Source organism: Micropterus salmoides, unplaced genomic scaffold (genome assembly GCF_014851395.1).
Source record: "Micropterus salmoides isolate LMB-PRFRI ecotype aquatic unplaced genomic scaffold, ASM1485139v1 Ms_hic_scaffold_10, whole genome shotgun sequence".
Lineage (NCBI taxonomy): Eukaryota > Metazoa > Chordata > Actinopteri > Centrarchiformes > Centrarchidae > Micropterus > Micropterus salmoides.
In genome coordinates this window covers 26,542,622-26,568,690 of record NW_024040041.1, presented here as the reverse complement: position 1 = coordinate 26,568,690, position 26,069 = coordinate 26,542,622, and the positions used below count along the sequence as shown (strand labels likewise).

The 26,069-nt window shown below is 41.0% G+C and overlaps 1 protein-coding gene across 3 annotated transcripts in view; it reads left to right on the top strand.

Moving 5' to 3' along the window:
• Nucleotides 1-26,069, top strand: part of asic2 (acid-sensing (proton-gated) ion channel 2) — a 403,584-nt gene that overhangs the window by 277,073 nt on the left and 100,442 nt on the right. Inside the window, exon 1 of one of the 3 annotated variants that reach the window (XM_038705428.1) lies at nucleotides 8,787-10,922. The exons of the other annotated variants lie outside the window; for them this stretch is intronic. Coding sequence (XP_038561356.1) covers nucleotides 10,230-10,922 — 693 coding nt within the window. The 5' untranslated portion in view covers nucleotides 8,787-10,229. Of the gene's footprint in view, nucleotides 1-8,786; nucleotides 10,923-26,069 lie in introns of those variants that run through there. 3 annotated transcript variants of the gene reach the window in all.

The window sequence follows — 26,069 nt, the reverse complement described above, 5'->3', positions numbered from 1 at the left end:
TGTTGCTTTCAAGCACTTCTATTTCCTTTATAAAACGTAGATTGTGTGACACCGGTATTCAGAGGTTGGTCTGCTGACTGAATCGTGACCAGGCTTTGCAAAGTGAGCGGATGGCCGAGGGGAGCTGTAAAGGGCAGGAGTGTGTGTGTGGAGTGCGTCTGGGATGCTGCCAAACTGTCAGAGAGTGTTTAGGTAGTGTCAGCTGGGGGAGATTATTAGTTTAACCAGCGCTGATGTTATAATCATAGGGATAGGAACCCAGCAGGATAAACAACCTACCACTTTTTTGTGTATCATAACAAAGGCACACTTATTTAAGCATGAATTTACTCAATCTGCCATGTATACCACCAGTATACCACCAGGACGTCATCCACACAGATGCACCTTTTTGTTGTGATTAGTTGCTCTTCCCGCTTTAACAGGCCTCCTGCTCTGTCTAAATGTGAGCCAGGTGTGGGGCCTGATCCAGAGCACCTGCTCCCTATTGTCTTTAAATCAAAAAGGTGGTGGCAATTTGAGAGAGTGGCGCAGCATGAACATATGCTTAGTCAAACATAAAATAGCAGTATCAAAAGCACAAGATGAAAATATTAGAACACAATTTGATTTTGCTTGATTATACAGAACACAACACTTTTTCTGCTCCTTTTGCTCCTCGTTTACTCTCAAAATACACAAACTGTTGCTGGATCCTAAGTTAACATGGCATTAATTTAGATAACTCAGAGTTCTAGTGGAACCATGTCCATATATTATTATCATTATTGAAAATAAATCTTTCTCAGTACTTAAAGGAGAAAGAAAAACTGGAAGGGCAACGAAAAAAGTGAGCTTACCAGACCTGTAGCCTGCTCCCCATCTCTGCAAATCGTAGTTTGTGTCTGATTTTATTATTATTATATTATTATTTTATTATTGTATAAGTAAGCACATCGTGAGCAATGTACAATTCTGAGTCAAATTCCTCGTATGTGTACACATTCCTGGCAATAAAACTGATTCTGATTCTGAAATCTCTCACCAAATTGAGTTGCATTGTGGGTAATGTAGGCGCCAAGTTTTGACAATGTAGAAGAATGCATGGAATAAAAAAAAGATAATACCTCTAGTTCTCCTGCATAGATTTTTTTTTTTGCTATACATTGTGAGTCATACAGTGTTGTAGGATTGAGAATTTTTTTTTTGATTCATATTTTTTTTTTTATTCAAAACAAAGAAAGAAAGAGAGAGAGCAGCAAAGAAATCGATAAATTCCACTATAACCCATGTAAAAAAACATGACCATAACCCTTCTGCACAATGCTGCATTTTTTCTCAGTATCAGTGAGCCAACTCTTATTGAGCTGTCCTGTTCTTTGACCACATATGGATGTTGATCACATATTTAAAGACATGTCAATATCTGATTTAACACCATTTATTGTGGTAATATTGCAGTATCAGCAGCTGAATCTTTGTGTGGCCTCCTCAAGCCAGCAGGGCTAGAGTCAGTTCACTTTCAACTTTCAACTCTACTGACAGAAAATGAAGTAATGATGGTAGCATTAGTTATGAGCTGCTAATCCTCAATTATTTCACTTTAATTGATGACGATAAATATGATAACTTTGGGCTTGTAAGATAAAAATGCTGATCACCACATTAATTTTTATTTGTATTTTCAAGATGTTTTTTTTTAATCATGCATTTTGCATTTCCCTCTAGACTTAGCACATGTTCATGTGCTGAGTTATAACCCTCTCTCGACCCCAAACCCCTACAGAGATCATTAAACCTTCATGTAATTTAATGTGATTTAATTTAAGCTTGACCCCTACCCTGCAAATGTACTGCCAACTAAGCAAGTATTAATTTTAGTCATGAAATGAAAGGCTCATTACAACTACATATACCAATCCTCCTGTGTCCAAGGAAGATTAAATATAGGGGAACTGGACTTGGGTGAAGAATACTAGAAGATGTGTTGCCTCTAATGCAAGAAGCTTCTTCAATTCTAACTGACTGAGAGGGGATCCCAGGACAGTGAACAAACACTCACACTTGGCCTCATGTTTCAATGCCAACGACAGTTGTTCTGACTTGGCCTCATGCGACTCCAGCGACCATAACGACTGTCCTTACAACAGCAAGGAGCACTAACAAACACAGTGGTATCCATCACCCTGATAGCCACCATAGTGATATCCATCACCTTGCGACAGAGGTTAAATACCTGGGACCTACCAGTCGGTAAGAACTGAAGAAGCCTCTTGGATGAGAGGCAAAATGTCTTCAAGGGTCTTCAACCACGTCGAGCTGCCCTTGATTTAACCTTCCTTGATAACTTGATAACTGTGACCTGCATGACTGAGAATCTTCACAGACCGTCCTCCTGTGGTTTCTTCTTATATCAGAGAAGGATTGTTTCTCACCTGCCTGAGGCTGAATTATAGCTGTGCGGAACTTCTCCATTACAATTAAGTCTTCAGTTTTCCCTGCACAGATTTTTCTTGTAATTTCCTTTGATGTCACCTCCTGCCCCGACAGAAAGTGCTGCCGTCAACAGGTAGAATAAACAACTCTGTGCTTCTTCTTGTTCTGTGAGAATTGAAAACTTTACAATTAAAACAAGTAGAAAGGGCAGCTGCTGTGATATCTGATGTGCTATAGAACTTCTTCTCTCTGATTTCATCATGTTTTCTCCCTTTTAAAACTGCAGTTGCATATTTTACGGATTGGTGGCTCAAAACAGCGACAGGGGTGACTGAGAAATGTGGCTGACAGTCCGTGATCAGCACACTGATAGCTCATATTTATGGAAACAACTCATTTAATTTACATACTACATAGATATGCTAAATATTATACCTACATAGATGTTTTATGTTGCAAACTTTGATTTAAGTTTAGATCTTTAGCACAAAATGAAACAATGCCGATCAGCACTGCATCATTCTGTGTCTGCATATGTGTTTTGATAAACCAATGCATGGGTAAGGTGTTAATTGCTGTAGAGCCTGTGTTATCAGTGACAGCGACTCAAAGGATGACAGACAGGCCCCAGAAAACCCCCACTGCTTCATCATAAAGGAAGCCATTTCTAGATTATTCTGCGAACAACCCTGAAAACACTTTAAATGCAACGATGAGATGAGATACACAGACAAGGCCTGCATGAAGCTTGCAACCTTGTGAATCATCTCTAAATCTTTCCTTCTCCGTGACGAACTCGAGCCTTGCGGACCTTTGTCGTAGTAGCTTTGTTGTGCTATTAGATGATTTTCATCCAGCATTCTCTGAAACATTGTAGGCCTCATTAACATGAACCTATGAATGTTTAATTGTGGTTTATATTTATAGGCGACTCTCTCACGAACAGTATGCCACTGTGTGTCCTTTGATCTGAGGTGTTGTTGATGAAAGTGTACAGGAATATCTTATTGGCATTGTAGCTATAGAATGCTGTATAATTGTATTTGACGCTTGGGTTGGCTACATCCCTAATTAATCAGTGATTTCCCTTATGTTTTAGAATTGCAAATTGGATATGTAGAGCCTTGAGCTGTTCTTTACACTGACTGCATAGCTGGACTGAGAAACCCTCTTTATGACTCCAAGCTAATTATTCAGCCCGTGGATCCAGGCTCTGGAAGGCTGCCTCTGACTCTAGCTGTAGGCTGTGTGTGCCACTGTAGCATACAGTAGGTGTTGGTGGAAATAAGTGTACGTGCATGCATTTGACATTTTAATACTGCATTCCTGTTCTTTGGATTTTTTACCGGTTATGCATTATACATGGATGTGTTTTACTCTTTCAACATTTTCACAGGCCTAGTTCTGCTGTTTGGGAATGATGTATAATTTGCACGCTCGTGTGTGCCCATGCAATTATGGGTTTCCACATTAATTTGTTTTGACAGTGTGAAAGATTTCTTTAGGCTCATATGTGGGCTTTATAACTCCTGAGTTAAAATGTAGTTTCATCAGGTATTCAAAGATGAGATCACAGGGAGCTGTTAAGCACTGTTGCCGAACATCCAGCCAAACAATGAAAAGCAACATGTGTTCAATTCAAAACAATGTCAAGCCGGCACACTTAGCTGATCTTGCGACAAATTAGATATTCATCTTCTTCTGTGTTGTTAAAAAAAATGTTATAATAGTTTGTTTAGCCTCTGTGACTCCTGGCATACAACTACAAAATGATTTGATGTTGTGATAATGATTTGAAGCTGCCACACAATGCTTGCTGTGACAAAATGTAATGAAGGATTTGTATTCTGGGTTTGGTTTTCTTCTACCTCTCTCTGAAGAAACTGAGAGCAGCTTAGGGGAATTCAATTACGAAATTAAAAAAATGAAATAAAAAATGCCCTACTTCATCACACAGGGAGAAAATGCTCTCCTCTGTAATTGGCAGAAGAACGCTGATGAATAAAACCTGAGTAAAACTTTGAATTTTATAAAAACATGCATTACAGCATTAGAGACAGGCTGTCTTTTTACTTGTATTAACACTGTGTTGGACAGAGAATGTTTGTTGGCAGATGTGATATGCAGACAAAGTGAACTAAAGCTTCATTATTAAAGCAGTGAAAAATACAAACACAGTACAAAAAGTTGGTATGAATGAGAAACAAGCTAAAATGATACCATCCTTGCTAGAGTTGCCCCTGACTAAATATTTTTCTAGTTGATTAGCCATTGCACATTTATGACATTAATTTAATTATTTAAATATATCTTTTTGGGGCTAAGAGAGAATTATATAGTAGCATTGTTAACACTGCTAAATTACAAAACCGTAATAATGAGCCTTTAAAATATACATTTTACAAGGGCCACGAAGAGAGCTGCCGGTTAACGACAAGCTTTAGGAACAACCAGCAAGAAGACTGAAAATTTTTCAGCACAGTAAAACACAATATAAAATCACCGTCCAATCACATGCACACACTCACCCACTTAAAATTTGCATCGTGCATGTAGCCTGCCTAGGACGTCTCTACCGATTTGTGCGTACCGTATAAATTGCAGTGTCCCAACTACATCAGCATCCTTTTTTCTTCAGCGAAACGCTGACTGAATACGGCTACTCGCTACCCCCTCGCATGTTGAGCAGATGCGTGGACACTGCACTGCAACCTTTGCGCGAGCCAGGCATGATGGACTTTCTCTACTCGACAACCTCGCTTGTGTTGGAGGCTCTAAGGTATGAGCCCCTTGGGCAGTCCTCTCTGAAACTGCTATCTCTAAAGACAGCCTTGCTGCTAGCTCTCACCTCTGCTAAGAGGGTGAGTGAGCTGTGTGCCCTCTTGGTTCACCCCAGCTGTATGCTGCTTCGTGGTGACCATGGTGCGGCCGTGTTATGACCGAACCCCTCCTTTATTCGCAAGAACATTAGGAGCTCGTTTAAGTCCAGGACAATACATCTGGTTGCCTTCTACCCCCCATGTGGGAGAGAGGGAGGAGAGACTGCATCCGTTATGTCCAGTTTGCGCTCTAACATCCTATGTGGAGCGCACCGCACCTATCCGTCACACTGATCAGCTTTTTGTCTGTTTTCAGTGTGATGGGTAAATCCCTGTCCAAGAAACGCCTGGCCGGTTGGCTTTGTGAGTGCATCTCCCAAGCCAATGTGTGCGGGAGCAGACCCACTCACAGCGATTTGTGCACACTCCACCCGAAGTGTGGCAGTTGATGAGATCTGCACAACAGATTTGTGGTCGTCACCATGCACGTTTATGCGTTTCTACCTCTTGGATGCATCAAGCACCTTCTCAGGTTCCGTGCTTGCAGGTGCAAGCTCCTGTGAGGAGGGACTCTGGTGTATACCAGTATTTAAGGGGGAATGTACACTGTTTGTGTCTGTCGTTCCCAGGGGAAGTCAAGACAACTCAGCTGTTGATGGCCAGGAAAGACCCCCACTGGCCTGTCACTAAGGCAGTGTGGTGGTTGGGGCTTTGGCCGGCCTGTAGCCTACCGGGTTGGTGTGGTAGACTTTGGCTTGTCGTGGCTAGGGCAGTCAGTCATCGGGCTCCACCCTCTGTACCCATAAAGTCCCATAGAGGGTGGGGCCTTTGTGAGATATTACAAAGGTCACGACATGGTAACCCTAGTTCCATAAGCACAGGCCTCTACCGATTAGCCCGGCCGCTCCGACACGTCAACTGAAGAGGTGTTCGGATGCTGATGCAGTTTGGACACTGCTATTTATACTGTACGTATGTATCAGCAGTGACGTCCTATTGGCCGGCTATGTGCACGACGCGGAGGAGGTAGTACCCATAGAGTCCAGTAGGGGGCTCCTCCTGTGCTTATAGAACTAGGGTTGCCATAACGTAACCTTTATTTTTTGCTAGCCAACATTAGCATTCCACTTATTTCACAATGAACGTGAATTACAGATGCACCTTACTAATCAAGCGAGCTAGCTCCACCGTCTCTTCCCAAAAATATATGAAATTCTTTGCAGTTACATGTATCACCATTAGAGATGCACCGAATGTTCAGCCACCAAACTTAATCGGCCTATAATAGCAAAAAAAGCACTTTTGATGTTCGGCTTAATAAGTCAAAAGACCGAATGAATTTTACTGAACAATTACGTTGATAGTCGGCCATGTAGAAGCATTTTAAAGTGTCCGAGAAAAAAATCACCATTTGCAGACACTTTTCTGCTGAACTGTCACCTAGCACATCCACACAATCAAAGCCTTTATGGTAAATCCATTGAAACGGACCGGTGTGAGCTGACAGGCAGGTTAGCCACTTTATCTTGTCATTTACTCTCTCTACAAAGACAAGTTGCAGTATGAGAGTCCTACCTGAAGAGAGGCTATGAAGTCTTTAGGTCACGCGATACAAGAACAACATACAACATTATTTATCAGTCGGACTTGAGCGAATGAATGAATTTAGCGAAAGGATACACATGCGACAACGTTCGGTTTTCAAAAAAGTGAATTTCCAACTGTGAAAGGATACACATGGGAAAGGATACACATGCGACAACGTTCGGTTTTCAAAAAAGTGAATTTCCAACTGTAAAGTATCTATACAGCTGGAAATAAGATTAATTGTATTATATTCACAGAAAATATAAAACATATTACATGTGCACATTAAAAGTAAAAGGACGCATGTAATTTACTTTACTGGACCCTCTTGGGCCTCACACACCATAGTCTCTCCAAATCCTGTGGGAAACACTCAGTAAAAAGCACATTTTGACTATTTTGATATATGAAATGGTAAAGAAAAAGGCAAAATAAATGGAAAAAATGTGAATGTACTTGTTTGGTGTTCATTATCCGGTATTCATAAATTTTTTTCATTATATTCTGTTTCAAGAATTTTCATTTCGGTGCATCCCTAATCACCATTGTTAAGGACTTTCTGTTTTTCTTTTGTATCCTTACAATGTATGTTATAGGTGAGGTGACAAAACTACTGAGACCAGCAGGTATCATGGGAGAAAAATATTTTTTTAGTAATTAGTGTGGACAATTTAAGAAAAAAAAACATTAAAAAAATATTCTTAATAATTTAAATATGCGTAAGGGATGTAAAAAATAAAACCCAACCATTATTTAGCCTACATTATTTTTTATATAAATTATGAAAAAGTACACTTAAAGTACAATTATTTGGTTATTGAAGATTGTGACCAAAGTTATTTACCAAGAATCAACTTGTCCGTACTCCCTGGTGGGCAAATTATGTAAAGGCAACACAAAAAACTGCTAATCTGCCTTGTTAATTTATGGACTGGGCTTTATTCAAAGATGATACCAGCAAAGAGACTAAATCACAAAATATATTAATGTATCTGCACCCAAAAATTAGAAGTGAGGTAGTTTTCTAATTTGTACACAAGATAATCATTTAAAAAAAACTCTGGACTTCTTACAAAGCAACTATGTACCAAACATTTCCATACGTGCAGAGTTAATTTAGTCAGTGAAAACTATGATGAAAGATTTGCTGAGAACCTTTTCTTAGCAACAAAAATTTGATAAAAAATTTAACAGAGAGGATTTTGGAAAACAACGTATTGCAATTTCAAAAATAAAACACTTGAAACCATGGTAACTGTACACATCAAAGACAAACCTCAGAATACTTAAAAGACATTGGCATTTACGATAAGAAGAACATGAATAGACTTAAAAAACTTTATACTAAAATGTCTGTTGACTAAAACTAACAAAAATCAGCCAAATTTGACTAAAAAGAAAAGCTTTTACCGAAGGATCAAGATTAAAATTATATCTGATGTCCAAACCTAACATACTTGCCTATAAAAACATTTTTCCTATAAACAAAGAGCAGCATTGAGGGAAAAACTTTATGATAAATGACCTAAATATACCCATCTCTCCACCCCATTGTATACACATATATTGTGTTACCAACCATTTGAAACAAGTTTAAAATCTTTGTTACGGTGATAAAAGCTGGTAACAATTTGGGCTCTGTATAATGGAGAGCCCATGTGTAGCTGTTCTCCTCTGCTACACACAAACTTTCACATTCATGCACACAGCAGTCTCTCATTGCACAGTAGCCGTGTGGCTCGGCAGCAGCAGCAGACAAACAGAGGGGGGCGAAGGACAGCACGAGTTAGCACAGAGAGAGACAGGCGCTCTCATCAGTAACGGGCTCACCAGCTATGTGGACAGAGCTGTGGCGCAGGAGGAGTAGAAGAGGTGCAACGGGAGGACAAGCTGCCTGAAAAACGGAGCAAAACAGAGGAGCAAAACGGGAGAGACCATGTGAACGGGAGGGGGGGAGGGAAACGGAGAGAGATCACTGAGGGGAGAGAAGTCATTCGGAGCTGAGAGAGCGAGAAAGCTGGATGAAGCTGACAAGGACACAGAGGGAAGAAAGCGAAAAGAGAAGCCTTCCCTGACGGGGGAGAGAAGTGAGGGATTGCATTCACAAAGTGGAAAAGAAGAAGAGGAGGAGGAGGAGGAGCAGAGGGAGCCTGACAAGAGGTCGAGCTTACGGGGCTTGACTGACACGAGAGCGAAGAGGAGGAGGAGGGTGAGGGCAAGTTGATGGATTTGATTTGGGGAGAGTATTTTTAGAAGGAGGAGCGGAGACATGAGAGGAATATTGAGATTAGAGATGCTTTCTTTGAGAGGAGAAAAATCTAGGTGGGAAGAAGAAGTAGAGAGAATGACAGGAGACCGAGAAAAAGGAGAGGGATGTTGAGATCAGAGTGTGACAGAACAGATTATCTCTGGTGGTCTCATGGTCTGGTTTCTCGCAGGAAACCGCTGTGAGTGTATGTCTGTTTATGCGGTGCCTACTTCTCCATGTGAGAGTGTGTTGTAGCATGTTTCTCACTGTGGCTGTGGTGCCAAGAAACAAGTCTGCTACAAGATGAAGCTACCCGATGGTTACCCGCAGGACTTAATAACACTGGTTAAAGCTAAGTGGGGGGAGAGACGAGGAACAGACCAGTGACATCACGAGGAAGAAAAGGCATCAAAAGTGAGACCGCAAAGTGGGACAGAAAACAAATGAGCACGGGAGACTTTTGTGAATTCAATTAAAGCTTGTACTTAATAGTGACAAGAAATTGATTGCCGCCTCTGGCTGCCGAACGCCTCTGCAAACCAGTGACGCCAAAAAACACACTCACGTAACTCAGAAGAAGAGAAACCACAGCGCTGGAACAAGGCAAGCTCTGCTCTAACAGACAGCACCATACCAACCAATTCCCCTCGCTGTCGTCTCATTATTTTAATTATCTTCCCTTCTTCCATTAGTTTTTTTGTCCTCTCTGCTTAGCCTTTGGTATTTTGTATTCTATCCTCCTCTTTCCCTCTCTCTTCCCCTCCCTCTTCCTCTTGCCTTCGCTCTCTCTGTCTCATCCTCTCTTGTTCACTGTCACACTAACTGCGGTGGATGCTGAAGTCACTCATGTAGAAGCCACCTTGCTAGGAGCACATTTGCCTAGCTGATTTTTTTTTTTCTCCCCCTGCTGAGTTGGATGATTGGAGCACTCTCAGATCAAGAGACCAGGAGAGATGACCAACAAGTAGCTGCTACTGAGTTCATCACAGCTCCTGCTCTACCAGGGGAAGACTATTTCAAAACACACAGATATCCTTGAGGGTACTTCCGCGTCTGCATGCAGTATATTTACAGTTAATTCTGCATGGGTCATTAGTATTCATGGAGGCCCAACACATATCCAGGTGTGGATTACAGTAGTGGATTTATCCTGGAGCTACATGTGGGTCCCAGCCCCTGAGGCCTGGCTGGGAAATGAAGCCTTTCCCGCGGCTGTAGGAGTGCTGTGGGCAGCTATGGCCCTGGAGGGGCGCTGTCTCCGGCGGGGATCCCCGGCCATGATCAGAAAAGGTCGTCAGCGGCGTCCTACGAAGCCAACTCTGGCTCTGGTCACTTCCACTTTGCTGTCAAGGACACGCCTGCATGGCCTAAGGCATGTTTGCGTCCCTGGTGGCTCTGTGGGCCGCAGGGCCTTTTGGCTACTTGCCCTCTGCACCTCCCTGGGGCTGCTTTTATCCTGGTCCTCCAACCGCCTACTCCACTGGCTTTCCTTCCCCACATACACACGAGTCCACACTGAGTGGGCCAAAGAACTGTCCTTCCCCGCGGTAACTATCTGCAACAACAACCCTATCCGCCTCTACAAGCTCACCAAGAGCGACCTGTACTTTGCTGGCCACTGGCTGGGCCTGCTGCTGGCTAACCGGACAGTGAGGCCCATGGTTCTGGACTTGCTTCAAGAGGACCGTCAGGCCTGGTTCAGGAAGCTGTCGGACTTCAGGCTCTTTCTGCCACCCCGAAACTTTGAGGGAACCAACCTGGAGTTTATGGACAGACTGAGCCACCAACTGGATGACATGCTCCTCTCATGCAAATACAGAGGAGAGCCATGTGGCGCTCACAACTTCTCTTCTGTAAGTCCAACTTCTTTTGTATTTTCTGGAAACTTTATGCCAACTCTGTCTGCATCAGCAGCTCCTCTTGTACTTTCATCTCCCTACATATTGTCTTTACTGTCCGTTATCCCAGTGTAAACATCAACTTGTATTGATGTGTAAAAGTTGCAAATGCATTGCATCACGCTGAAACAACATTCATTTCATTATAGTTTAGATGAGTATTCTGTTGTGGTTTAGGGCTTACCTGCTCTCATGGCGAAGTTATACGCCTGTAAAATCAACTGTAAAAACACAGTATACAAGCTGTTGTAACATCCTGTTATAGCTGACTGTTAAAGCTTTCTTGGTCATCACATAAAAAGATTAGTTAATGTGTTTATTCACAGAGCAATTATTAAATCACCAACATAACTCTTTTGTAGAATAAGAACTTGTATGAAAACTGCTTGAACAGTAGCCATGGCAATATAATAACATGGATGAAATGGGTTACAAAGGTTACAAATTCATGGCTATGTATAGCTATTACCCCAGCAAAACAAAAGATTCCTTTTACAGTACTGTGCAGCCACCCCAGAGGAGTTTATTGCCTCTGTGTCTGATTGCTCTCATTTCTGTCTTCTTTTCTGTGTGGGTGGTTGTGGTTTTGGAGATCTGCGTGTCTGCGCTTCCTTATACGATCCCTTGGCTCGCCTGAACCATGACAGATGTTTTCTCTGCGGCAATGCAAAAGCCCAGACTGACTGAAACTTTTTTTCTTTTTGTCATTTCATTTATGTTGTTTTTGCTCTTTTAAACAGCAACCTCTGAGTCTGTGACTGACTGAAAAATGGCAGATAAATACCTGTGTGCAAAGGTTGTGCTTAGTGGTTGATGTGTCACTTATTTGTTTGGTCTGGTTTGCTGCTGTGGAGTTTGTTTGTACTCTCTTATTACACTTTAAAATTATGATTGTTAAGATGTTCATTAAACCCTCCTTTTGATACTTTTTATAACCAATCCCTTTCAGCAATTGCCTTTCATTATATTTGAATCGTTGTCTTCATTGTTCGTGGCCGCCTTTCTCGCAGTTGATTCAAGAGATTTAGACAAAACAATGTATTTATTTATTGGGTGTTTTCAGAAAATGGCAGTTGGGGCTGAAGACTACACTACACTTCTTTTATTTAACGTGATGCAATGTTTGGATGGGCTTTAAATAAATATGAGTTGTTCTTTTCTTTTGTACTTCTGAAAAAAACAGCTGCTCAAGACCAGTTTACTGCTCTAGTAGTCAATACATACTGTATGTCATTTAAATTGAACTCTAAAGAGTTATAACTTTAATACTCTGACGTACATAATGTCTGAGTGACAGGGTCTTTCTATGGTAAGTTCAAACGTTGTGACATTAAAAACAGCAAAGCCTGCTGTTTCTCGTGTCATCTACTATTCTATTTTGCTCGCTTTCTTGTTTGCTTCATGACGTTGAGTTGTACACAACAGAAAATATTAACCATTTTTTTTAAAGTGAACAAGGCAGAGATGAATTTCGCCTGTTTGTGTTGTGTTTTTTCAAGTGAAAGTTTTCTAATGCATTCAACCTCTTGAACGTTGAGCATATCATGCAGTGGGCTCCCCACAGCTGAAAACACAAACTCATGATTGCCATTTGAATGCTGACAATACAGCACTCAATCAAGCATCGCACTCCCTTCTTTTTACTAAAATGAAGTATATAAAATGACATACTTGTGTTTTTTATTAGTCTTTTACAAGCTCATGGTCAGCAGTTGCTGGGGTGCGAACATGAGGTGATCAAACTGGAGGATTTTGAATCAGTTTTTCCAGCTCTGGTGGTGTTTTCCCTCTGTTACAAATGGGTTTAAGGTGCATCAGACCCCGCTGCCATGCAAATTAAGTGCTCAATCAGAAGTACGCCCATAAGCCAGTATCCATTAACAATGTTTAGGTGCAGCGAGAAATATTTTTTATTTGTTGAATTTAGATGTCATGTCATCACTGGAAAGGTGTAGCTTTGTTGATGTGCTTACTTTGTTAACTCAGTGTTCACCGGTCAGTTTTTATGTCAAGGTAATGCATTCAAGGGTGTGGATACGCTATCACAATGAGTTCTACCCATGTGAAGCTTGTAATGTGAAAAGAGTTGAGCACTTGAGCTGTTCATGTGGAATTTGAGTGTAGTAGCAGTTTCCCTAAGCTGAAGGATTTTCTGACATTTAATATGTCAGAACATTGTGCAAGAATGAATCAAGCTGCTGATGATAGAGGGAAAATTGTCTCCTGAGAACAGCTAGTGTGCAGGCTTTAAACAGTCACTCTGAAATATCAGTAAATCCAAAGGGGGTGAGACCATGAAGGACAAGGTTGCTGCCGCAGCACTATATTCCAAACTCACTGAGACCATTTATATGTAAAATAATATATAAACCCCGAGTGTGTTTCTGTAGAGGTATATTCTAAATGTTTTGGTTGTTACATGGACAGTATGTTGGATATTATCAGCTTTACTTTGCAGTTCAGAGCCACATTGAAGCCGCAGTCCTGCCTGCTTCCTCATCTTGTTCTACCTCATAAGGGGCCTCCTGCCTTTAACGGGCCCTCAGTGGTTTCGCTAATCTCATTAGCCTGCTGCTGCAAGTCAGCAAAGACTCCCTGAGGCCTATTCATTATCACTGCATTTAGAGCACTGTCATTCTAAGACCAAAAAGGATGCAACAATCAGATTAAACAGGGGATAGAGACACACCCGCATAGATTTGTGAGTAAATAAACACAAGATACTTTATGGTGTGTTTGTGTGTGTGTGTGTGTGTGTGTGTGTGTGTGTGTGTATGATTGTCTTGGAGAATAAATGAGAAATCCAGTCTTGATAGAGGTTTGGTACTACTGGCTTAAGAGTACAGAGGATGCTTTGAACTGCCAAGCAGAGGGTGGTTTGTGTGGAAAGGAGGACAAAGGTACTGCTAGGGGTTGGGAGTGAGAGATGGTATAGAGAAAAAGCATCTAGTTGGGAATACAAATGCGCCCCATAATTCTGGCCAACCTCTTGCAGCAGCAGGATTTCATGTGCTGAATCTACTGTATCACAGTGAATGGGAACGAGTAGAAGTCTGGCTAATCAATAAATCTATTAGCTTCGTGCTGTAGTTTATGGTGGTCTATTTTGCTCCCACATCTCCAATACTGATATACTCTCAGGCACCCTGCAGCAAGTCCCAACTTCACAGTGGGGGGTAACAAAGCTGGAGTAACTCGCCAAAGGCCAGGCAAACCGTTCCAACCATCCACAATAAAATGTAAGTGATACCTTATCAAACCACACATAGCTACGCCTCTCCCTCTGGAACAGATACACATTTCCACCTTTTCCATGCTCTGTCGGGAACTACATAACTCTGTCTGACTAATTAAACAGTACTCAAAGTTGGAGAGTAGCACCTAATCACACTCTAGGCAGGGTATGGAAAAATGGTGAACCTCTTTTCCTGGCCACTGTAATGTATCAACCATATCTCCAGAGAAATCTCATAACTGCAGAGCCACAGTAATGCTCCAATACACTCTTCAAGTGTTTGTGCTTGAGCAGATTTGCCCGCGTGTTTGTGAATTCTGAATTAAATGGGGACAATACTGTGTGTCGGATTCAGTGTAACTAATGTTTGGGCCTATTAAAGCTGCTGTAATCACTTTCTTTACAGTAACAATTGATCAAATGTGAAAGGAGTCGCTTGTAGTGATGAATGAATCCTAAGACAATTGTCACACAACACCACAGTTCCCCAGAGCTCTTGAGCAGAGTGTCTTTCAGCTCTTTTTTATTTTTTGGTTTTATGGCACGTAACTTTACTATTTTGGTTCAGTCTCACCAACCTCAAAGCTCTAAAAACTCACTGTACACTGTCAACCCAGTACCATTTGGTAAACAAAGTTAGTGAGTAGCTGTTGAAAAAAGCTCAGCATTTTAGCAGCTAAAGACACAGACATTTCCCTTGGCATTCATTCACCTGAAAAAGGTTCATAAATGCAAAGTAAACCCAGGTTGCTCACAGGAGATGGTGCAGATTAATAAGAAACAAATAATTTTTTCCTTTCTTTTTTGTGGTTTATCAATACCCTGGTCAGTTCTGCTTTTGCCTTTAATTAATACTATGGGTTAACAGGTGTAGGCCTGAGCATGGATGTTGTCTTTTAACTACTCTCTGGTGTCAGATTTCATTCTCACATCTGATTACCTAAGACAGAAAACCCTGCTTTATGAGAGAGTAGCTTTGCAATTGTCTGCTCTATAGGATGTGTTTATGGAATATTTTTCAGAGCTAAAAAAGATCATCACATATTTTTCCTGCATTGTTCAGTTAGCAGACGCATCATTGACGACTTTTTGGCTTCACCTTCTATTCACTTACTGCAGCTGTAATAATGTGCAGTTTTATTGTCAGCGCTTTGGCAAAACTGAAAAATATGCACCACCTGTTGACTCCCTCCCTTTTACTTTCCACATCAACCATATAAGCGCAGTGAGAAGACTGACTTTTTCGCAGAGGGTCCCATGAAGCCGTCCATAAAGCCTGGTCAATCACCCAGAGCCTGGAGCCTGCTGATCGAGTTTTAAGCACATCCAGGTAATAATGCAGGTCTCTCCTACTCTCTTTTGTCATTGACCTTTTCAGTATGATTCTGTAAAGCAAGACCATACTCTATTGATCTGGCTTGAAATAAACAAGAGTCAGGTGGAAGCTGCAGCTAGAGCAATCTCATTAACACAGGTGGCCCTGTGCTTACCATGCTCCGCACCCCCAATCCAATTTTCCCTCTTCAGAACAAATGCCTCGACTGGTTTCATGAGCTCCAACGTCCAGCTTATATTAAAAACCATAACAGTGCTGCGTCTTAATATGAATGGCCACGGCGCTAGTCATTGATATGCCACAGCCACTAGATGCAGCCAGCATCCAACGGCAAGCCATAGGCCATAACAAATAGTCACCTTAATCTCCCGGTGTAATGCAAGCCATGAATGCAGATGAAAAGATTATACACGGTTAGTATTCATAAGGTCACTTTTATGCATAAACCACACAGGATTTGTGAAAGTTTAGTGTTTGAAATAGAAAGCTAATGGATGCTGTACTCTCCCATGAATACTATTAGCTGAAGCTAGATCGAATCTCCATCACACCTTATGAGGGACATGCCTAAGTGACAGCCATATGCCATGTTGTACAAAAAAAGAAAGTGTTAATGTAACACATGAGTGATGAAAAATGACAGAGACAGTGATTGCCGTATGTATGGCTTGTTTGAGTGTCACCATTCACTGTTTTCCCTCCTGGCTCATCTCCCTCACACACGCACGCAAACCCAAGCACATTTTGTACTAAAGATATGCATACTACCGCGCCCACGATTCAAATCTATATTCATTCTCAGGACCGTTGGGAAACAAACACCCACCTACAGTATAGTCTCTGCGTTCTCCGTGTGTTTTGTGTGTGTGTGAATAAGAGAGGGCAAGTATGTAAATGGAAAGAAACAACCTTTAGTACAATAACACAACAACAATAAAACAAATAATCAAAAATTACCCTTGAGTTGCATCAAAAACACACACAAAGTCAACATAAAAAAAAATGTTAAAAGCTTTCCAAAGCAAGGTAAGATTTATTGCAGGGCTGTTGTTTTTGATTGCATTACATTGCACCACTCTACCTGATAAACACTGTACAGATAATGGTTTTCTCGGTGTAAGTAAAATGCAGTCAATAGGTTGATAGAGACAATTTTATTTTCTCAGACTCTTTGAGCTCTCCCCACTGTGAAACACACTGTTGTCACCTCTATATCACAAGCATTTGTGGACTGTAGCCACCTTGCTATAAACTAAGCTTGCTAATGGTAATGCCCTTTGTTTAAATTATTTCAGCATGCCAGCTTCTGCCAAACTGCTCACCACCTACAATTTAAAGTTTCCAAAGAACTTTAATGACACTCTATCGGTGTAATTAGATGAGTTTGTCAGTTTCAAGTCAGGTGAACTTTGAACCTGTAAATGTCATATTCAGAACCAATTCAGAACTTATCATCATGACTTGATTTGTTACTAAAAAAGAAGAAGAACTGATTGTTTATTTCGCTCATGAAATTAAGTAGTTGAGTTAAGTAGAAGTGTTGATAGCTTATTAGCACACTTCCCAGCGTTCATTGAGTTAATGCTGGGTTCATGTCATATGGTTGAGATGGGCGTGTCAAGATAGGAAAGCTTCACATGTTACTGTCTTGCAAGTGCTCACTTTGGAAGTTGACATGAATACGCATGACATGAACGCAGCAAAAGATTCTTCTTTTCATTTCGGCTGTTGGGCGGCTGTGGCTCAGGAGTTAGAGCGGGTTGCCCGTTAATCGGAAGGTCGGCAGTTGAATACATACTGAACCCCAAATTGCCCCTGGTGGCTGTTCCGCCAGTGTATGAATGTGTGTGAATGTTAGATTATGTTTGAGCACTTAGGCTCAGCGTATAAATGTGAGTGAATGGTGAATGCAGATGTAGTGTAAAAGCGCTTTGAAAAGACAAGAAAGGCGCTATACAAATAGTCACAGTACATTACATTTCAACAACAGTGACTTAGTCTTTCCTTACAAGGCAAATACAAGGCTGCTAACAAAATGTGTAATGATTACATACAAGAACAGACTTGAAACCACTATTTATGTTCAAATAATGTGGAAAAAGCTGTAAATTGAGACTAACTAGCACCTCTTATCAACTTAAGTAAGCAGCTGTTTGCTGAATTTATTTAATTAGTCAAGCTGATTTTTTACAGCAGTTTTAGATTAGCAGAACTAAAGTTTTAAGGTAGCTAGTCACTCATACTTATATGTTAAAATAACTTTTTTTCACAATGTAATTAGGTGTGTTTATTTGAGCCTTGTTAAGAAACACCTGTGCTGCCATTCAGTTTGAACAAGAGTGAAAATGACGTATTCTTGAACTGTTCTGTGGGGATTTGAATCAGGCCCGATGACGTCCAACCATCTTTGTGAACCTGTGCTTCTGTTAAAATGTGTTGAAATGCACTTGAATGGCCTGTGTGTGAGAAGTACTGCACCTTCACATAAACAACCTATGAGTGCTTAAAGAAAAGTGCAGCAACGGGAAACAGAGGCTGGCTCCATCCACAGGACTTGTTTGGCGGATCAATCATCAGCAGGCACGGCGCTGGCACTAATATGGACTTCCCAGCGTGTGATGCTGGCTCTGTCTGGCTCTCTTCATAGGTGTCCCTTATCATGTGACAGGGCAGCAATCAACCCGCAGGCATAAACACACACACAGGGTGTGAAGAAAATGGTGTGGCTAACTTCTGCAGCACGTGATCTCCTACTCACAGGAGCCCCGATGGCAGTCTAAACTTCACAATTCTTCTTTTGATTTTTTGCACTGAATCTAGAGGCACGTAGAGAGGATTTCATTTGGCATTGGCAAAACTTATATTCCATTTTCTTACGCCTTGGAAACAGGCCAAGAACATCTTTCCACTTCATCACATCCCACACACTTTCTAGACTTCTGTTTTCACACTCTGAATATGAGATTATCAGGGTGTTGCAGCGCCCTGCGGATATTAGAGCTCACATGGCATATGACCATTGCACTTTGCATGCTTTCGACCTTTCTGGGATTGCTTCGTTGTATGTGTCAGGCATGTGGTGGTCTTCCGTAGGTACGTAAGTCTGCAGGGATTAGCCGAGTTTAGAGGATGTTCAGGTCTAACTGCAGCTCGACATCAGATGGCACAATTTCCCAGGCCCGGAGCAAAAACTGCAGATTCAGCCATATATAATATAGATATCAAACATGATGTTTGAATTTCACATAGCTGCATGCACCTTATCACACTTTGTTCCCTAATATGTATTACTGACATGCATTACAACGGCATCTGATTTGATCAAAGACTTGTGGATCATAATGGTGCTGGTGAGAGCCACCTCAGCAATGTGCAGCAAAGCAAAACAGCCATTTCATCTTATTCGTCTTGTTTTTATCAGATTCTTGCATGCAATGCTGCAACTATTTCACCCAGGAAATGTGCCTGCTGGCAGAATTTTTATGGTTTCTGGTGCTATCTGTCGAAAACAGATAGCTGTTCCTCTACGCACTAGCTTTCTTTTCCAACTCCAAATCAGGAAGGAGTCTCAAGGTGGAAGAAACAAGATTGCAGCCACAACCCACTCTCCCCTTTTAATTACTGCTGCCTTTGTGCCTTTCAGCAAGCACTTAATCCCCAGCTGCTTCAGTCAAGTTGATCAGGTGTGAGCATATACAACTTCCTCCAGTCCGCAAGAGTTGCTGTCGTTCAAACTTTTCCGACTAAGTAGATGTTTGTTCCTGCTTGAATCTCACAAAACTGTGCTTAGACAGAGGAATAAACAGAAGGATAAAAGTATATTCTCCCGACGAAATAGTCAACAGTTTTAAGGATGTGCATCTTTGATGAAACCTTGTTCCACTGATAGTGCCCATACACTCACACCCTCGGACTGTACACGCTTCACATACCCGTCCACATTTCCCACATAAACGTTAAATCTTGAATCAAGAACTCGTGGTGCATTCCCAGTGACCCTACCTGACCTGTTAGCAAGTCAGGTGTGGATGCTATTGATGTCTGACTTAATCCATATTTTATAGCTTTTTCCATGTCAGTAGCCTTGAATTGGATTCTCACCTCGCCATTTGGATCTGTCAGCTGTGTAGCAGCTTGAGAAAGGAAGTATAATACAGTATGTTTTGTGGAGTGAAGATAGCTGTAAGCGTGCATTTAATCATCTTACACACATTAGATTAGAGTCACCTAAATGAATCAGAATGTGTTTCCATTTCCCCTTTATCATCTTGGGATTTCAGTAAACCTTAAATATTTCATTCCTTGCTGCAAGACTGAAAGGAGTCCATCTTGCTCTGGGGAGAGGCTGAGAGGAGATGGAGGAGGTTTTGTAAGTCAAAAGGAAAAAAGGTAAACAACCAGGAAAAGGAGTGGGTATCAAGAGGCAAAGAACACAGTGGCTTGCCAGATTTAACCTGAACAATATCAAAGAGAAAAACCTCTCTGAGATCTTGAGGTTCTGTCAATAATTTAATACACTGAATGTCTCGATGTTGTTTTGCCTCTCCTTCAGACGTGAATACCTCAATGAATAATGAAAACACAAGCAGCAATTTGATGCAATTCATCCTATCTAGTTGACAGCTCAGCTGAATTCAGCTTTACCTTCTCATCATATGCTGTTGTGTGTGTATATACACACTGAACATTATTATATATTATATTAAAAAACCCCATTCATCATGAGCTGAACTCAAAGATCTAAGACTTTCTCTGTGTACACAAAAGGCCTATTTCTCTCAAATATTGTTCACAAATCTGTCAAAATTTGTGTTATTGAGCACTTCTCGTTTGCCGAGATAATCCATCCACCTCACAGGCGTGGCTTATCAAGATGCTGATCAGACAGCATGGGTATTGCACAGGTGTGCCTTAGGCTGGCCACAATAAAAGGCCACTTGTGAAGTTTCACAAGTTCATACCTATGCTGTCTGATCAGCATCTTGACATGCCACGCCTGTGAGGTGGTTGGATTATCTTGGCAAACGAGAAGTGCTCAATAACACAAATTTTGACAGATTTGTGAACAATATTTGAGAGAAACAGGCCTTTTTGTACGTAAAGAAAGTCTTAGATCTTTGAGTTCAGCTCATGATGAATGGGGGCAAAAACAAAAGTGTTGCGTTTATAATTTTGTTCAGTGTAAATATATAAACATGTGAATAATTACAGTGGGTGGCAGATAGAATATTCAATAGATTTCCCCAAAATGCCAAACAGAGTGAATTACTGAGAAACCACCTTGTATTTTTTCTCCAAGCCTCTGAAGGATATTATTAACACAGTAAGCTGTGTTAGTATTATTTGGGCTTAGTCAGTCTGGGGATGTTTATGCTGCAATTGGTATATTGATTTGCAAAGGAGCAGACCAGAGATATAACAATGCTTAATATTAAACTGCAGACTAAATAGTTTTTAAATAACAATGCTTGTTGAGCAGAAGTAAAGGAAACCAAAACATTTGTAACATCTTCATCTCTAACTTGAATTTTTTAGCCACTGGCAATTGCAGTTTTTTCAGCAACCCAAGATTTGTGTTTGAAAAGTGCACCTTATTTTAATAATGCTATGTTTTAGAGATGCAGAGACATGACAGAATAGGCTCCATTAAGCCGAGTTGTATCATATCATCTAAACTACAATTTTTTAATAATTAAAACAAAGAGCACCTGCAGTAATTCTGTCCTTTTAATAACTTTATTTGATTACATACAGAAGTCTCACTACATCAGTATCTCTTTTTTTCAAGAAAGACCTGATAAATTACAGAATTTAGCTTAAGAGTTCCTATCTTTGTGCCAGATTCGGACGAAGGTTGAAATGCTGAGTGAAGGAAAGGGATAGTGGTGCATACAATCCTGCCAGATTGGTGCAAACATATTGATTATTGAATTGTGTGTTGTAGTTGAGAGAGGATAGGGATGGTAAGAAGTTTGAAACCTTGTTGCATAAAAACATCAAAACCAACAATCTGTTTCTCCATTTCTCAATATTTTTTGACTCCCCTACTCCATCCCTCTCTCGCACTCAGCCCCATTGGTTCCCACAGAGGATACACATTTTCACACATTTATAGAGTTATTTAAAGAGGTGGTATTATGCTCATTTTCAGTTTCAAAATCTTATTTAGTGGTTGTACCAGAACAGATTTACATGGTTGCACATTGCTGCAGCTCCTTTTTTCACCCTGTCTGTTGAACACTTTGTTTTATCGGAGTGATACATCTTACCTCTACAAGATCTTTGTTGAGAGTTGCACGTGCACAGTTTCTAGTTAAGGACTACTAGAAAATCAGAAGCAGAGTGGTTTGGGTCGTGAGAAGCCGGTAAACACGGCTTCGGTTCAGCTGTATGTTCCTCTTACCAGCTTAGCAAAATGGACTGGAGCAAGAGTTTCAGAGTGCTGAGTTATTAATTTGTAACAAATGGATCTTTCATCCCTAAAGTTATAACTGAGCACTGTCTCTACATCACAGTAACAACTTTATTTAATGTTTATAACAAAAGGATGGACTACAAACGAGCTGTTTTCAGGCAGTTCAGAGCGGTGTTTTCTGTGGGAGATGGGAACTCCCTTTGGGGGGGACTTTGGGCTTTTTCACTTTGCAAACCTATTGCATGCACAAAAAAAGATATATAACTCAATAAAGTAGAGGGAAAAGCCAAATAGCATATGATCTCTTTAAAACAAAGCTCAGTTGTTACCTTAACAAGCTGAGCACTGTAGTTTAAAGCAAACTTGATCAAACTGGAGAAAATATTGCATTTGTTATAGGCTGTTTCCGATGGCAGGTTAATCCACATTTGGTGCTTGAGTTTTTACGGCAGCCTGGTGGAAAATGATTGATCCCAGATTTCATGTTCATGAACGAACATGTCACTGAGTGCATATGAGTGTGTACAACCACATGAAGTATACTGTACCTCTTGATTCATTTACATTGACATCCATCTGTATGAATAAGAATACGGTGCATGTGGTTATTTGTTTGTTTAATGCTGAAATAAGATATATTGCTGCTCTCTTAGCACAGTAATTACAATGCTTTTATTTCATTTCCTCCTCATAGTTATGTGTGTTCCCAACCACAGACTGAAATACTTTGAGGAAGCCCACATTACCATTGCAGTACTGTAAATGTGCTCCCACACAGCCCTCCTCAGTAAATGAGACCCAGGACTCTCTTTCACAACACTGCTGTTTTCCTTACAGTGTCCAGCCAAACCTTTTGATTCAGTGAAATGGGAGACGCACAGTTCTAGCGAAGAACATTTCCAAGATGGATGGAGATGTGAAGAGGTTGAATGGCGGAGCACAGAGACACATTGGCCTTCAAAAGCTTATCAGCATTATAGTCCACATCCCCCTGGCATCGTGGCACAGGTGGCACTGGCTCATTACTCAAACTCCTATGGGCTATCTCTCACAGGCAAAGGGAAATATGGATTCCTATTAGCACATTTCACGCTGCGCCATGCAGTATTTGTGTGGGTCAGGACATGAGTGGGAGGCTGTTATACAAAATATCAAACTTCTCAAAAATTCTCAAGTATTTCAAAGAAAATAACATATTTCACTGTTAATTGAAGTTTTCTTGTTAGAATGGAGACATCCTCTCATTATAAATGGTGAAAGTAACACAGGCTAAATAAATTAAACATGCATTGTGCAACCCTTCCATCCACACACATTCCTGGGGAAGATTTATGTAGACAGTGTAAATATAGAAGGGTACAGTGTGGGAGAAAAACAAACAAGCAGGTAAAAGTAGATACTGTATGCACCGAAATAAGGCAGCAAAGCTTGCTAGACTGGCAGAGATTGGTGTCAGACTTGGCAGGATGAGTGTTTGTGTTGTTCTCACTCTCTGTCTGGCTTTTGCAGACACATACACATGATACAGTCAAGGCTACCATTAGTGCAGGCTATACACAATATAACATAGGAGCCCACAGAGTGCACAAATACACAAACATAATGCTAAATCCGGAGATGCATCTGAACATTTAACAGATTCACAGGTCGAGGCAGTCTGTTGTTGACATTCATGTTGGACTGTTATCATTCTCTCCTGCATGGTAAAGGTCCATATGTTAGCAGCACTTTTCATATGAGCTGTAGCTGCTGCAGCAGTGAATGCAGAAGTCATATCATTACTGACCTCAAAAGATGGCATTGAGGCATTTTTTTCCCTTTGTAAAACATTAAGTCTTCATCAGCAACAGAACCAAAGCATACCATAGATTCAGAGTTATCTGGTAACAGAACCAACTTGTTAACTGGTAACACAGGGCCGTTGGACAAATCCACATCAGCATGAAACCTAAAATTTGAATTTACCTGGACTGGTGGACACATCACTTTAAACTTAAATGTATTCCTCTCCCTCCTTTCACCCACTGACAGGTAGCTGCACAGATGTCCATTTCTGTTTAAGGAAAGACTAAGACATACACGGAGACTTGATTTAGCCCGGCAACACGTCACAGAACCAATCTGCAAACTCAGGCATACGGTTTATGCATTTTGATTAAAATGTTTTTTGTCTCTGAATCATTCGTGGCTTCAGTGACACCCCTAAACAAATTAAATGTAGATTAAAGGGAACAACACGTGCTTTTTGATTTCTGTTTAAGCCCACACCAGCAGCGTCTTGAACTGCGGGTTGTTGCCCATCGACACATCAGGATTCACAACTGTACTATTTACCAGTGTTGACATGGGTCAGAGCTTTAGAAAAATCATATTTCTCCATGGATTGGCACATCCCACCCACTGTGTATTGCCAACTACCACATCTGTATGGTAAGATCAAGTCAGTTTTATTTACCGTATATAGCCCAAAATCAAACATTTGGCCCATAGCGTTAGGGTGCACCATTGTACACTTTGGGCATCAAATGGTACAAAACAGCATGATGTGACTGGTCTGGGCTGCATCTCTACTCAATTCGCTCCTTACTAGGAATCTGAGCAGTCCTGTTTGAGTGCTTTCTGTTTTTGTATTTATGTCATTGCTGTTTGAAGTGGGTGGGTCTGTGCACCAGTCTGTCAACATGTGAATCAAAATCTGATGACAGTTGATGGGCTGTTTGCTTATATTGCCAGGCAAATGTCAGTCAAATCTGAGCAAACAAACACACACAGAGTCCTGATTAAGCAGATTAGCGGAGATTTTAACATTCCATAAATAATAAATAACATTTTTAACCAAACTTTTACTTCGACTGTTGTGCATTTTGTTATTGAATATTTAAATATTTATTTGTGATATTTACATTTAACTACAAAAACTTGTTGGTGGCCAGCTGATTAATGCAAGTCCAATATTTAGAGCCGGCGTCAGACTGAGCTCAGCAGGGGGGCGATTATTTTCAATGGGTGGGCACTAGTGATGGGGAATTTTTTTGGATTTCCAATAGGCTAGTTATTATTATCGCTACCGTCGTTTCTGTAATTGATTAGTCTGAAGTGATGCAAACCAACACGGACTCTATTATAAACAGCAGATGTAGTTTAACTGCTATCTCACTGACAGGAGAGACAGATCTTAATTCTAATTTGCTCTACCAAACTTTAAATTTAACTCACAGTTAGAAGTGCTGAAGACGCAGCGTGTGAGCTGATTGGAACTTCTTGAGAAGCGTTTAACTAGTCCGGCGTGAAGGGCTCCTGTGTTCTGAGATCACATTTTTGAGGTGGAGAACAAATTTTCGCAGGTCGCGGTAGAAGCATAATATGCATGAACCCGGCTGTTAACGCTCATTTATGCAGAGAAAAGAGGTGGATGCAAATAGCGGCAGGTAGCCTACAACATCTGTTCTGCTGAATTATGCATTCACCTAAGGTGCTTTTCTGGCACTTTGCTGTGCTCATTGATCAAACGCCACACCACCACATCTTTTAGCTGAATCTCAATGAATGATACTTCATGTAACAGAATATTAACGACTCTAAACGTTCAAAAAATATATACTTCAAATCATTTATCACCATTGATGAACCCCATGAAAGATATTAAAGCGTTTAAAAGCAGTACTTGGAGGTGCATGCAATTCTCGGCAGGCTTGCAAAACTCGGCATGACACCGTCAACACATGGGCCAATAGCGTTTTGTGAGCCGGGCCGCGAACTAGCCGGGCTGTTTTGATCTTGTTGTTAGCAGACTCGTTCTTCGACGTGTGGATGTAGTAGAACTTACAGTGAATTGAGATTCAGAGTTAGGGTTTATAGGCGTGGAGGAAGCAGCTGGGGTTTCGAACCATTTTCTGTCCATTGTCCATTTATGCCCTACTGTATGGAACGTATTTCTCATACTATACTGTATGTGGTTTGGGTTATGTTGCAAGCTGGTATTTGGCACAGAACATCATGAATGCTCACCTGCTGTTTCCAAAGCTTTACTTAACTAATAAATCTACTAAATTCCCCAGTGTGGGACATTTTCAAAGGCCAGTGCGGGCGCTGTAGGAGTGATTAGTAATCACGAGC